This window comes from Brienomyrus brachyistius, chromosome 11 (assembly GCF_023856365.1).
Source record: "Brienomyrus brachyistius isolate T26 chromosome 11, BBRACH_0.4, whole genome shotgun sequence".
Lineage (NCBI taxonomy): Eukaryota > Metazoa > Chordata > Actinopteri > Osteoglossiformes > Mormyridae > Brienomyrus > Brienomyrus brachyistius.
Genome location: NC_064543.1, coordinates 6,488,810 through 6,504,123, shown reverse-complemented (window position 1 = coordinate 6,504,123; position 15,314 = coordinate 6,488,810). Strand labels below are relative to the sequence as shown.

Genomic DNA, 15,314 nt, shown 5'->3' with positions numbered 1-15,314 from the left:
GGATTAGCATTGTAGCTAACAATCAGGTTAGTTAATAGTAGGAGACTTTAGGCCCAGTGATTTTTTGGTCCACCTGAGGACTGGGTGCTTGAGTGAAATTATCGTCTTTGGCTTGATGTCGCCTGGAGGGAATCATTCTTGGTCAATGGGGCGAGGCCGCTGATGTCCTGTTATAAAATCATAAGCAGGTAAGCAGAGATGGTGCCGGGAAGAGGTACAGTTCTGTAAACAACTTATTCATGGTCTCTGAGCAGAACCTGTTTGGTTGCATTTGATGATCAGCTTAGGGAATGTCTAAAAACTCCATCTCTTTGGTGAAAACTCTATTATGAGACCCCCTGTTATTCTCCCCTATGCATCTCCATGAATAATTCACTTGGAAAAAACGCCACAAAACACCCCTCCAGACTGGGGAAGTTTTCACATGTGGATTTTTCTGCCGCCTGCATTTCTCAAAAGCTTCAGGAAAGCGCTCCAGGTTAGCTCTGCATTTCCTGGTCGAAGTGAAATCTTTCAAATGTACTATTTTTGAAATGCGGTGTTTTTGAAATAAGGGCGCTGTCAAAACTCCCGTTCAAAGGTTCTGTGGGGATTAAAACCTGGATTTTGTGCCACATGCGATCATGTGATCCTCTTGTCACGCTGCTTCTCAGCCCCGGGTCTCCTGTGACCCCAGTGAATGGGCACCTCTTCTCCTCTTTTGCTCACGTTGCCCGTTTAACTGCCAGTTCTGGCAGGTTTTTAGCAACTTCCAGGCCGATTTACCTCCTCCGTGCTTCGCATTCACTACTGTGAATGGCCTTTTTTTTTCAGGAGATCAAAGCCATCTCTAGACCAAGACTGAGGACTGTCGGTTAAGATCAGAGGCACATCTCATTAAAGGAACACAACCCCAGAAAGATAGACAGAGCACATGGACAAAGTCAGTCTTTATCCCAGATATCAAAAAAAGGGATTTACAATCAAAGATGCAGTACGAACAGAGATGTTTTATTCTATTTAAATTACGCCAGAGTTTACATTATGTGCTTAAAATATTTACAGAGAACTACATTATGCTACGGGTCACAGTTCCTGTGTTGAAGGCAAGGCTATAGGACAGAGTACGTCTTCGTGTGTTCGCAGACTCATTGAATAACCTTTGCCTGCTGTACCTGCTCACTCTGCCAGCACCGGCGTCAGGAGTACGGCCATCACGAACCTCTGAGTTTTCGAACGCGACTGTTGGCATGACTACAGCACTCACAGCGACGGACACTTCTCAGTCGATGTTTTCTAAGGCCCAATGGGACTATTTACATACATCTATAGTACATTACATCACAGTAGGCAGTGGGAGGGGGCTCAGTCTCCAGGTCAGGGTTTGATGTTAGTACATACATAAATTAAAGATACATTATATACAATCAGTAACGATTTTCAATAAATGACAGAAGTTCAACATGCCAGTATGACACATGATAAGCGATTAGTCGTGCTAATATAGTTTGTTACGATGTTTCCTTCTGTACATTCGCTGTCGTTTGGTTTTGCTCTTCTGACTGTTGGATTTTTGTCTGTCACTTAAGCGTTTCAGAAACAAACACATTGGTCAAACCCCTTAACTGTCTCCATTATTCCCAAAACGGTTTGTTCCGCATCTGCACCACTTTGCTCAGGGGTCGGCCCTCAGTTTATTAGACAATTAGATTAGACTGAGCTGAAAAGTGGGAAAAAAATATATAAGTGGTTTATAATGCTTGTGCTTGTACAAAAACCGTTTGGGTATAACAGTCAGAATGGGAGATTATTAGTATTCATTCAAATGAATGGTAACCATTTCATTCATGATTTGAACAAAATTTTACAACAAAATAATTCAAGTAATCAATTATCACTGTTTTAGATAGAGGGCATTTAAAAAAAGAAAGAAAATATTTGTATTTATATTCTCATTAGTTCAATCCCACGCTGAAGTTAGTTAAAAGCAGCATCAATAACAACTAATCTGAAAGTATTAAACAGCTCCATTCGCTCACTTAAACATGGTCAGTTAGACCAAAATTCATATACAGTGTGTTCCTTCCATCACAACAGAGAAACACATATTTAAATTTTAAAATGCATCATTACAAAACAAAACATTATTTTTTTTAAAAAAAACAAAACACTCTGCAAAGTTTCCACCCGTCATATAAACTCTTTGTTGTAAATTTATAGAAAAAAAAGTGTAGTATACTTATCAATCCCAGAAAAAATAATACATAAAAAAATAAAGTTAACAACCGCTCCATGTAAGTATTCAAGCAAAACGTAATAAATAAATCTACATTACTGGAGGCTTCAAAAAATAAAAGCACATCCACAACACTATTCCATTCAGTTGAGTATACCGGATTACGTGTATTATTGTTATTATGGTGGTATGTAACGTCACAACCAGGGGTTCACTAGTGGAAGCCTTCATGACTTCATGGTGCAGATGGGCACCACGATCACCAGGATGACGGTGCAGGCAGCCGCTGCAATCAGGGCTCCGATCTTACACACCTTGGCCCTGCGGAACTCCGCCTCTTTACGCTTCAGCAGCGAATCGTAGCCCGGCGTGTAAATATCTTCCATCCAGTACTCCAAGTTGTTGGGGTTCAAAGACTCCTGTCCCTAGAGGAAATAAAGGATAAGTTGTTTGTGAAATGTTTATGTGTGAGTGTGTATTTACCTGAAGGAAAATTTTACCGCTTAATGCAGTATATTTCCGTTTCTCAGGAACCCAGCTTGTTTGAATTACTTCTCCTAAAATAGTTACTGGAGGAATAACAGCATTAGCAGTCTCAAAAATGAGGTATCGGTGAGTCACATGAGAAAGATGTGAGGCTGTAGGTTTCTACGCAGAGATGGTCTTAAAACTCCTTTCCGGATGTCCCAGAACGCTCAGGGTGGGGATTAAGTCAGATTTCCATAGATATATATATTTTTTTAAGCTCAAGTTAAGGATGCATTCAGATTTTCAAAGATGATTCGCCGCAAACACCGTTCGAGAAATGCCCGTCAGAACGATAAACCTCGTGTTTGTGTTGACGGGATATGATTTCAGTTTGGCAGCAGAGATAAACGCTGTCGTGGTGAATTTGTCCTTTCCACCTGGCAGCTGTAGCGGTACACACATGGTCAGCTGAGAAGACAGACGACAGGCACTGATTCACCCCCCCCCCCCGAAGATTGTAGCAGTGATTCTTTTGTCTCCTAGCAAAATCTTAACCAGCCCAGCAGCTTCCAACAGTTACCAGAAGTGGGTATTTATCAATAAAACATGACAAGCGAGCAGGACGGGGGGGGGGGGGGGGGGGGGGGAGGGTGCGGCTCCACGTTTGAAGGTAGGCTGGTGCGCCTGGGAGCCGGGGCATGTTTTAATGCAATTTTAATGCATTTTAAATCCAGCAAACCCCAGGCACACGATGTGACCCAGCTGTGTTCCCAGCACACGGCGTTAAGTCTGGCTAAGGAGAACCAAGCCTGCAAAATGACAGGCAAAAGCGTATAAATCATTCCACGGCGTGTGGCTTATGGTCATCGGCCCAGGAGCGGACACACGCCACACAGGCCAAGGTCATGAGCTGGATGGCTGCCCGGCTCCTCCTATGCTTGTACAGTCTGCATGCTCTCCCTGGCTTCCTCCCTCACTTCAAGGCATACAGTCATTATATCAATCTGTGTCTCTAGATTAGTCCACGAGAAGGACCGGCGGCCGGTGTGAGTATCCCCTGCCCCGAGGGACAGACTCCAGCTTTAAGGTGACGCAGAAGCACAGGCACTTTCCAGAAAACAGGTGAACGTGTTCAGAGGTGGATAGTTCAGGTCAAGAAAGTGAAAATCCAGACCAAGATTTTGTTTCAACCAACCAGTTGAGTATATAAAGATTCAGAGAACTCAGCTGCTTGGTTGAAACAAAATCTTGGTCTGGAATTTTACTTTCTTGACCTCTGAATGCAATAGTGTTATCGTTGTCTTACCGAGGGCTCTAGTGGTGCCAAGAACCTTAAGGATAAACTACAGGCATCTAAGATCTCCTGCCTCAAGTTTTGGCATCTGCTGGAGATGTAGCTAACTGTGACTTTTCAGTGTGAAGCTTTTATGTGGATCCAGGGAAGGATCTAGGCTGTGCTGACAGCAATCAGAGCAACTAGGACTAACCCGAGTACCTTCCTGCAGAGCTTAGTAGATTTAAAGCAGATTTAAATGAGAAAATAAGTTCAACTGGTCTTTATATGAGTTGTGCTTTGCAGACCCATTGACCCTCAGATACACAAGTCGCGTGTAGATTTTGCAGGTTTGATTCACCCGCTTTGGCCAAAACGGCTCCATTTGCATAAAATTTACATTACTGCTGCGTCAAAGCCGCCAGTGAGCGTCCTGCTAATGATCAAGGTCTAGTTGCCAAACTGAACTACCACCCAAAATAATTTGTTTTTATTACTCACAGCGTCGTAACACTGTGTCTGTTGCAATTACTGACTTCTTAATGTTGCACTTGGATCGGAGGCTTAGACTCAGTGAACCGAAGTCTCGTTGATGCGGAGGGAGCGATTTCTTTGAAGATGAAAATAATAAAAATACTGACTGTAAAGGGGGGGCGCGTTATTGTAATACAGCTGGCCGTACAGCATAAGGCGAAGCTGGAGTGCAGAATGAGCTCACTGCAGCGTAGCATGTGATGTATTGGGTGTAGCAAGTGAACGTCCAGGGTGTGGATTGTGACTGTAGAGGGTGGATGTGCTGCTATCTCACGCGCCGTTGGACAGACGCATGCCACTGGTCAGCGGTGCAGCTGGACCAACACCTCGGTTTCCATTAGCAGCGCTGGCAGAATTAACCGCGGTGTGAATGAGGCCATGGCCATGCCCTGAAATTACATGGGATTGTGGGTAAATCTGACAACCACGGTGACATGTTTTAGGTTCATGGCGCCAGCACTGAGTAGACAAGCTGAAAATAAATCTGGAGCTGCAGGTGTTTACAAATATAACCTTCTACCAGGAGCACATTCTATATGAAAAGGTCTTCTGCTCTGTGCGGAAAAAATATTAATGCATGATATTCATCTGGAGACTGCAACATGCTTAAAACAACAGGATTAAAAACATTACCTATCTGCTGATATTAATAATAACTGGTTATTGTGCATTTTCTGCCAGTCAGGTATCTCAGGGGTCATTCCTGCCCACCAGCTGCGCTCCAAAGCCTCTTACTGATCTGCCTTTAGACACAAGACAGTCAGACCCCAGGTCATCCTGACAACAGACCGTGACGAACACGGAGTCCTCAAACTGTCCTAACTCATCCTTAGAAATGGACCTCGAAGTAGCAGAGAGACCTTAATCTCGCCCTCCCTCACCCTTATGACTCACGTAACATCAAATAGAATCAACAGTGGTGAATCTGAGCCAGTGGTTTAGCTTAGTGAGTTTATTGAATACAATGAAAAGAGAATCAGCAAATGGTCCTTTGTGCCTGGTTAATTAAATGCAAACTGCCACCCTCGATCCCTCAGGGATCTGGCTGCCGGCAATCCGGCAAGGTGCTTTTCATCAGTGATGTTTGGCATGTCCAGATAAGGCCAGTAAATACTGAATTCCTTTTCTTTCCGTTCGAGGTTCACAAATCTCTTGAAAACTCAGGACTGAGTCATTCCTGTGAGAGTGAACCGTCCCAGCTGAAAGCTAAGGAAGCAGCCTCCTTGGGATTAAACCCGACCGGTAAGGAGATATTTTCAACAATCCCATAATGCAAAGAATCACGCATCACTCACTTGCAGGTCCAGCGTGGCTAGCTTGCTCTTGTCCATCGCGTTGCGCTTGTACTCCTCGATCGTCCAGGATGGCTGCGCTCGCTTGCCCTCCGACAGGTCGGCGAGCCGCAAGTCCGTATAGAGGGGGCTGCTCTTCATGTGCGACTTCACGGAGGGGGGGAAAGGGTGCGGGCTGAACACCTGCTCAACCACGTAGGAGTCCTTCAGGGGTTTGGATGCGCGGTGAACCTGGGGGGCCTGGCACTGGCGCTCTGTCTGTGTGTGAGGGTCAAAAGGCGCGGTTAAAAACGCTGAAACACTCTGGACGAAAATAAGGCAAGAAGAAGAATGAAAATAGCACCTTACAGGACGCAAACTTAAAAGCAGGAAGGGCCCCATCTGTGTGGCGAGATTCGTAATGACCAAATTTATTTGTGCTAAAAAAAATAAAGCCGGCCTCCAGCAGGTCCTCGGGACACAGAAGGTACCTCTGGGCTATTTCAGAGCTCGAAATAAGCTCACGTTTTCTCGCCTGACTCTTGACACAAAACCGAATCAGGATCCAAAGTGTAGAAGCTTTCATGGGAAGCAACCGGCAGAAGTGGTGACATCACTATCGTGTCTCCCACCCAAATTTCACAGGAGCAAATGTTTCCAATTCCTCAAGAAGTCACGTGCGTCGTCAGTCCCTTAAAGGGCCACCGCACGTAAGCGGCTCCAAACACCTGAAGCAGCGGCAAGCCGCTTTCCAGCGGAATCATCCTCAGAAGAATCCTTAGGTGGCAGGCAGCCATTAGCTGGATGTGAGCTCAGGGGCCTTGTGGCCAGAGGTAAGAATCCATCTCCACGGCAGCCGGGGAGGTATCGCTCTGACAGTCCCTGGGATGTTCTGGTGACAGGTCGCCTGTGTCCTCCTGCATTCACACGAGCCACGGTTTGAAACCCCACAGTCCTCGGATGACAAAGGGGAACATCTGCAGCCTGCTGGAATATGCATGTGCATCTCCGGCGCGGAGTGAATGTTCCACGGGATCGGCAGGCATAATTACCAGCATCCCCGCATTTCTTATCCTTGCCGCTCTAACCTTGGTCTGACACTGGTATTAAATGACCTGTCACTACCTACTGTAACTTTTGCATTATGCAATTTCCCGCTGGTATCACTCTTTCAGGTAGCAGGGAAACCACACTGCGTTTTTGGTATTCACCAGATACAGCCCAAGCTGTCAGCAGGATAAATGTGTCTGGTGCTCTCTGGGCCAGAGAGGGTCAGAATCATTTTTCGTGCCTTTTTCTATGTACTGAAACTGGATCTTAAGTTTAGTGATCAACCGTTTTTGACCCGGCTTCGCTAGGCCAGTTCAGCAACACTCCTTGTAAAAAAAAAATCACCTAAACTTTATTTGTACAAACGTTCACAAGAACTTGCAAAACAGCGATGATTCTTATACATGCGTTCATCATCCAACCATGTAGCTAGCAGAGGGTTAGAGCAGGATATGGAGACGTCCCCAGACAGCAAAAAGTACAGGGTTAGGGTACACCCTGGCTGCAAATTTTCATTGTACAGGGTGGTTTTGTAAAACTCATTTATATTCATGAGGGAAGCAACTTGATAAGCTGGTGAATGTGCTCCCATCAACTGTTTTTTCAAGGAGCTTGGGGAAAACTACTATTCATGAGAGAATCTAGCCGATTGGCCGGTGAACATTGTCTACAGCATGCACTGGCCAATCAGGTTGCGATTATCTCATGAATATTAATTGGTTTTCCCAAACCACCCTGTAAAATTAAAATGTGCACCCTGGGCGGGATACCAGTCAATCACAGGACACACCCACAGTCATACTCTGTCGGCGCTTTTCCAGTGCCACCAAGAACCAAGCCCTTCCCAAGCCGAAACACATAGAGATGGCATTCCATTGTGAATCTTGCAAGCTGTACCTGACCTGTACCTACGCTGACATGTGGCCCCTTCTTACTTGCAGGGCTGAAAGCGTGACCAAATCGAGCTGGTTGTTGTCACCGCCATCCGACTGACTGAAATGCATGAGGCAAGAAACAACCGATTGCACGGTTTAGTAGTATCGCACATTGTGATGTGTCGGTACATTCCCGATAACCTGGAACTTTAAAATTTCCAGACTCCTACTACCATAGAACAGCTGAATGGAACGGAATGGATTCATAACGCAAACTTGTGCAAGCGAACGCTAATTCGCTAGTGTTTGATGCTAACGTAACATGCCGATTCTCATAGACGTGCTAGCGGAGATTAGCACACGGTAAATCATGAAAACTGAAGCGAGCCAGAACCGTGCTGCAACTACACTGTCAGGAAAACTAAGTACCAATTTGTACCTTTGAAGGTATAATAACTTGTCACTGAGACTGTACCCTCAAGAGTCTGCCATTTGTACCCTTTAGCTGTAGGTAAATGTACATTTTAAGAACATGGACTCTGAGTCCAGACAGGGGGCACATTAATGTTGTTTGTACCTTGGGGAACAAACTTGTACCAGGGCTGTACCCCTTTTCTGACAGCGTAGTCACCCTTCGCAGTACGAGTCGGGTTTGTCTAGTTCCCATATGCTAGCAGAATTATGGCACGTGAGCAATTTAAAAACACCAGTGAAGCTACAAGCTAACTGCACGTCTTGGGACTGTGGAAGAGAGCTGGGGAGAACATGCTCACAGAGAGTGGGTGGGATTGAAAGGCACAACCCTGCAGGTGTGAGACACTGCACCCCCGGCACTGAGGTGCTCTACCAGCAATATTTATATTACGGTAATTCGCTAATATTTAAGGAAATAATTGGATTTACTACATCCTGCAGCAGGATCCTAATGGAAAAGACAGGTCAAACCATAATGGGTCACAGAAAATCGGCAGAGATACAACAAGCACTTACATCAATAAAAGCTTTTTCACATTAGCATGGGTCTGTGTTGGGTTTTTTTTTTCTAAATCACTCTCCCCAGACTCTTCCTGACTCCTGCATTTTCCAGATGCCCTATCTGACAGCTTGTTAAATCGAGGGTTAAGGGTATATGGTAGCCCGGCCACATTCCATACCCCCACACTCACACACACACACATACACTTCGAACCCACAGCCCTGGAGGCATCTGGCCTCCCTGCTACCCACTGAGTTAGCTGCCATCCCTGTATATGTACATCATTCCACAACAGGCTAATGGCCTGCAATCCAGTGTGAAAAAGCAATGTTAAATCTACCAACTGTCATTTGTGTGTGTGGCTTTTAAATGCGCCTTGCGTGTGAATATGTCGCCGTTGCATCGCTCCCAGGCGCGACACGGACCCTCGGGTTTACTTCGAGATGTGCTGCGGAACAGGTCGTCTGCATGATCGGTGTTTTGGAGGGATGGGGGACCTCTGGAGCGCATGATACCTGTTAGGTGGGGGGCAGGGGGCTTTATCATGGCGTCTGTCCTTGCTGCAGCACTCACTAGACCTGGGGTAGTTCCTGCGTGCTGGACTCATTAGAGCAGGTGTGGACCCACTCAGTCCTAGAGCCTTTGTCACGGTTGGATTTTTTACAGATTCCACCATCTGCATGATGCAAGAGTTGTCTGGGAAACTAACGGGCATTTGAAAAGCACCACATCCTTTGGGGCAGCACCAGCAGAGGACAGGCACGGGAAAACCCAGCCAGTACTGGAAAGGAGATGTTTTTCCCTTTGGTTTCTGTGATGAATTTCGGTTTCGCTCCACTTCCCTGAGGTTGTGTCCCAGCAACAAACAAATGTAATGGGGGGGGGGGGGGGAGACACGCTTGGACTATTGATTGTAAAAGCTGTTGATCTGGTGGGGGGGATTGGGTGCTAAAGCAGATGATCCATAACCACGCCCCTGACAGAGATTGGCATTTTTTTTTCTTCTTCAGATGAAAAAAATACATAAAATAGTGTCCTTGGTGGATGGTGGGCCGCAACGGCTCATTTTGGGGAGCACGACCCCCTTACGACGCCAACCCTGCCAAGGTCCTCCCCAAACGTCCTGGGGAGCATTAAACACTCAGAGGAGGGCCAGGGGTTACGGAAAGCTATGATGAGCAGCCCTGCAGATATTTCATCCCATATCTGCTCTGAATACTCTGGGGACATTTCAGGAAATACTGGCACAAGGCCATCTGGGAACGATGCCATCCTGAAGGGATGTCGGCAAGCCAAGGAGGAGTGGGAGCGAGTGACGGTAAATAGGTGCAGGAAGGGGGGGAGCGAGAGGTTCAGGTCGCGGTGATTTTTTGACTCCTGTGTCAACCGCGCAGAAAATTATTGGTATCAGCAGCAAAGCAAAACTAGAATGAAAGGGTTCCTGTGACTGAGTGCATCACAATAGCACCAGAGAGCGTGCACTGCAGAAGGCAGCACTCCTGGGGGGGGCAGGGAGGGGGGAGGAGGGGAGGGCTCAGAAGCACCACAATGAAGGGAAATGTGTCTCGGACAGAGAGAGAGGCAAACGGGCATGACACACTGCCCACCTGACCTTCTCTGTTTTAGATCTAACCACAAGTCCAGTTAGTCCAGTACTTAAGTCCAGGGCTTTTCCCCCAGGACCTTAATGTGTTACTGTAATCTTAATCTACAGTAAAACCCAAATCAGACTAAGGCCTGCCCAACAAGTAGCCCAAAATGGACCCAATCCCAGTGCCCAGGAAGTGACATGCCATCGTTCATAAAGAAAGCAGAGGAGAGGCCATTTTACAGTGCAGATCATGCAGTGTGGAGCACTACAGTGCCGTCTCCACACTTCGGTTAACCACTCTGTCATGCCACTCCTTCCGTCACAAAATCTCCCATCTCCTACATCTTATTTAACAGCACCGCCCTTTCTATTTATATGTCACGCAGATCGCACGCCTGGTTAGGGGGAGTTAATGCGTCTAACCCCCACAGAGCTAGAAAGAGCCATTCATAGCGGCTCGGCCCTCCCCCTTCTGCGAGGCTGCGAGTTTGATTACAAACTAGCACCTGCGCAAATGACATAATTAGTCAGCCCTTTCTGGCACTATCAGCGTCCGTAAAATTTATGGAGTTTCATTACGGACTCGAAAATAAACGATGCAATCGCCAAACGTGTCATTTAGTGCTGAGGTAACTTTTCACAGACTACTGTTTAACCGAGATAAATCTCAGCCACTGTTAGTTCAGCTTAAAAAAAACTCCGGCAATATGTCTACACGTCATACTGCTATGTATGAAGATGGTGAAAGTTAATTATATTTTTGCTTGCATTTTTATTCCTCTTATAGCACCTTTTATGTATGCTCTCATCTAATTATCAAATACATCTCACAGTCAGCTTGCTTTCATTCCTTACCTCCTTCGACTTTCGCTGCCGATCCTTGCCGTCTTTCTCCTTCCCATCATCTCCCGGGTGGCTGGAGTAGGACACGGCCCTCCAGTCTCTCAGGGAGTTGGAGATGCTGGCCACTTTAGATTCTGTAGCACTGTTCTCCTCTGTGAGGGACCTGGAGGACCTTCTGGTGAAGAAACTTCTCCTCAGTGCTTTAACCCTCAGGCCATCGTTGCTGCTCCCGCCGGCGTCGGAGCAGCACCACTCCGGGCTGCCATCCACCTTCACTGCATGGCCAGTGGTGTGACACTGGAACACGGGAGGGTGGAGGTTGGCCACGTTGCCATCTTTTGTCCTGCCACTAGCCTCCGGCTCCTGGATCTTCTCGTCGAGCCTGTTCAGCTTCGAAAGGACCTGAGAGATCTCACCCCGGACACCGGAGAGGGATTCCAGCTTCTTCTCGATCTCCCCTATCCGTAGGACCAGCTTACAAACGCTGGCCTTCAGCTCGTCATCAGAGCTCTCCAGTGAGTGGAAGAGCCGGTCTAACTTGTTGGCGCCCTTTCCCAGCTTAATCGTGTTGTGCTCAGGTGTGCTGTCCCCGTCTGACTTTGTCACCTGGGACAGAGAGCCGTTGCTGTTATAGCAGGATGACTGGATGACCCCCGTGGAGCCACACACGCTCATGTCATCCAAGAAGCGGAAAATGTCGCTGATATCGTCGCTGACGATCTCGGAGTCCTCGTCGGAGAGCTTGAAAGGCTGCTTTTCTCCATATTTACCATGACCAGCAAATTCCTTCCGCTTCCTTTGGTCAAGCTGCTCAGTCTGTGTCCCTACGCTCAGCGTGCTGTCCACGTTTCCTGCCTGAAAAGACGTGCAGTTGATGCTCTTGTCTTTAAGCCTCTTAACCTCTCGCCTGTCTGCAGCAGCACCGCTGGCCATAGATCCCGTGTCTTTCATTTTCGGCCCATTAGATTTGACGCAGAACCCCGAGGGGGTGACTGGCTGCTTCTCCTTGGCACCTTGGTAGTGCTGCTCATTGTCCATGTTGTTGACATTGCGTCGGTGGCCGTCTTTGAACTTCTGTCCCCCCAGGAAGGACCTCTCAAAGTCAGGTCCCTCCTCCGTGTTCAAACTCAGGCTTTTTATGGGCCAGTGAGGCTGCTTGCTTTGCTTCCCTGAAGTCTTCCTCGTATTAACGCACTCCGTCACGGTGGTCGGCCCGAAGTACGTGGACGCCTGAAGATTGTCCAGGCTCTCATGTTTCACCCGCCTCTTATCCTGAACGGGGGATCCTACAGGTTCGAAATAGGGGTTGCTGTATGGCAGCTCAAAGCTGTGGTTGAAAAAGGCTGTGGGTTTATGAGGCTCCTTCCTCTGGTAGTCCTCGTTCACTTTAACGCTCGGATTAGATTCCGTGGTTAGCACCTGGGGAGCGAAAGCTACAAGATTGTGAAAATCCTCCTTGAAGATATTTCTCTTCTGCACACAAGAGTGAACCGTAAACGGCTCGGCATTAGAAATAAACGTCTCCTTTATCCCGGGGTTTAAATGCAAGGAGTCCTGGTCCGTGGTGGATTCGCTGTCGATCTCCATTGGAAAATAGGTGCTCTGCATCTCACAGGGCGGAGAGCTGCCGCGGGAATACTGCGGAAGGTGCTGGAGCTTATCAAGCGATGCCGCCCTGCATTTCATATCCTTGCTGACTCCCAGGAGAAAGTTGGGGTCAGAGGTCGGGATGAAGTGCTGGCAGCTGTTGCAGCCAGACTCAGGGCGGGGCGAGACTTGCAGCGTGGGATGTCCCTGGGCTTCGAGCAAGTCGTACGCCCTATCGGAGTGAGAGTACTTATACACGTCGGTGTCCGACCTACAGGACTCAAAAGACTGGTTCTTATGGAACTTGGGCCTGGGTCCCATTGGCAACTTGTCCTTGGCCGTGCCACCGTTCATCTGGATGAGGTTGAACATGGTGACAATGTCTGCAGCAACCATTAGCTTCTTGGACTGCTGGTCGTCCACGGAACACCTCATCTTGTCCTTGAACAGGGTGGCTGGGAAGCTGGGGTCCAGGCAGGCCGTGTAGAAGAGCAGACTGCGCAGTTTGGCCAAGTGAACCAAGTCGAACCTTGCACACAGAGACTTACACAGATCCTGGTAGGAAACGCTGCTGTACTTCGCGTCCAACTCTTCCAGGATCCTTACTAAGAAGAGGGAGTATTCCGGTACTGGATCCATTGCAGGATTAGCTAATTAATTATTTGTTATATTCTTAATCAAGGGAAACGTTGTCTCCTGCAGATGGAAGATCTGGGATTAATAGAGTCTTTCTTATTTTCCACATTTTAAAAAAACATAGTCCAGCCATTAATACCCGGTTCCACTAGCGGTATAACGGGCTATATGTTGCCCTATTGTGTTCATAGCTTGGTTACAAAGAGAAGGTTGTAAATTATCATAAAAACACAACATCAAAAGAGCATGCATTTTACAGAGAAGCGTGCTAGCATTAATAAGAAATTCAAACTTTGCATGTCTCTGCACGGTTTATCTCACCGGAGAAGCGGATGGCGGGTTTACGCGTTTTCAACAGTAACGATCCTAATACTGTTATTTCGAGGAAAACCGGTTTCACGAAAACATTATAAAAACCGAACTGAAACCCAAGCTATTCCATCGGGATTATAGCGCAGAGCTCCGTACTGTGCTCGCTTGTCTCTACATTATAGAATGCTCTAATCACATTCCTTCGCTCTTTACAATCCTCTATAAATAATGTGCATGAAAAATGTATTTAAAACAAAAGCAAATTCACTGCAGAGATGGGAGTGCACATGCATCTGTCGCTCGACCCTTCCTTATAATAAAACAGAAGGGAAATTATATTGTGTAGATGTACAAAACAGCTGGCATGCGTAAAAACCATATACATGGAGCTTAAAGGAAAACCGGGGGGAAGCAAACGTACCTTGCGCAGGATCTCTTTTTACGTGAATCCAGGCTGCGATTAAAAACAGGAGACGGCAGCGAAGTGTTAGTCTCTGAAGTGTCAAAACGTCTCGGTAAAGTTAACCTGCGCGTTATACCGAAGCCGTACAAGGCTCGCGTGTGTGTCTACGTGTGTGTATATACTGCACGTCCGTAGGACAGCGCACATTAAAACGGCATTCGCTGCAGTTTGCTGCTTTTCCTGAACTCCTCATGCCCTTGGATATTAAATGATAGATTGCCGACTCGGGGCAAACGGACTGGTCCACAAGGCGACTTCAGTGCGCTGCCCAAAGCCGGAGGCGGCCGCGTTTCTACGGTCTATGACGTAATTACACCTTCACGCCGACCCGCAATGGGAGTGAAAAGGCGACGCTCCCGTCGTTTTGCTCTTCATTCACTCGCTCCTCGATGCCTGCTTATGCCCCAACACTTTCAGGCCGAACCCATTGCGTATTACAGCCCCTTACAGAAGCTGTCAGCATTCCCCAGTGCGTCTCCCTTAGAGCACCCACGTTTCTCCATATAAATCGGAGAAAAGTATTGGATCCCTCCCTTTCTAGGCGCTGGTTCAGGCACGCAAATGGTCATCGTGATGTACGCGTCTCAGGACGGCTGGAGCAGCCCGGACCTCGCTGCTCTATTTGCATTCAGAGCGATGCATGCCTGTGGTTGTAGGGACGCTATTCGGCTTTGGTGCAATGCTTTATTTACGCCCTTACTGCGTTAACAATGTCCGCTTGCAGTTAAAGATTTTGACGGATCATGAGGAGGGATATAAATCTGAGTGATGGGAAAAAAAAATAAAAAATCAACGACATTCACAGTAGAAAAAAACGTTAGTAAACGCTATTCTTCAATACTGTACACGCGCATGCAAAATAATCTCACACACATCCTAATATTACTACGGCTGGCTTATGAAAACAAAATAATAGGAATAAAATCAGGAAAACAAATATGAAACACAAAATGAACCATTTAAAGTAAATGGACGGGTCTGTGAACAAAATTAAGAGTGCGATATGCATTATGGTATAGAGAGATGACCCTGGGAGGCAATTAAACGTGGTTTACGACCCAGCTGCGGAGGGTCTCTGTAAGCAAACTAATTTTCTTCCTTAAATCAGATGGTCACTGCAACAGCATTAGTTCTTGGCTGTAATAAATCAATGTATAACAAAGCACAACAAAACACACTTGTCGTCCTGAGCTGGCACGGCAAAGCTATCAAAAAAAACT

General features: G+C 47.0%; 1 protein-coding gene across 2 annotated transcripts; it reads right to left on the bottom strand.

Annotated features, from left to right (window-relative positions):
* Positions 1-984: 984 nt before the first annotated feature.
* On the bottom strand, positions 985-14,701 carry minar1 (membrane integral NOTCH2 associated receptor 1). 2 transcript variants are annotated; one of them, XM_048969710.1, is made up of 4 exons: positions 14,053-14,701; positions 11,109-13,379; positions 5,786-6,040; positions 985-2,640 (listed from the first exon to the last, which is right to left on the bottom strand). In XM_048969710.1, exons 2-4 carry the CDS (start codon positions 13,320-13,322, stop codon positions 2,443-2,445), a joined length of 2,667 nt encoding a protein of 888 aa, XP_048825667.1. In that variant the 5' UTR covers positions 13,323-13,379; positions 14,053-14,701; the 3' UTR covers positions 985-2,442. The 2 variants fall into 2 exon arrangements, with proteins under 2 accessions (XP_048825667.1, XP_048825668.1); XM_048969711.1 differs by lacking the exon at positions 5,786-6,040.
* Positions 14,702-15,314: the final 613 nt, after the last annotated feature.

What these genes read in the sequence shown, in the direction of transcription:
- minar1 (XM_048969710.1), bottom strand. Translation starts at nt 13,322, where the DNA reads ATGGATCCAGTACCGGAATACTCCCTCTTCTTAGTAAGGATCCTGGAA. An exon ending in GGCAGCGAAAGTCGAAGGAG is followed by an intron (nt 6,041 to 11,108) that starts GTAAGGAATGAA and finishes CCTCACACACAG; the next exon opens with ACAGAGCGCCAGTGCCAGGC. An exon ending in TAGCCACGCTGGACCTGCAA is followed by an intron (nt 2,641 to 5,785) that starts GTGAGTGATGCG and finishes TATTTCCTCTAG; the next exon opens with GGACAGGAGTCTTTGAACCC.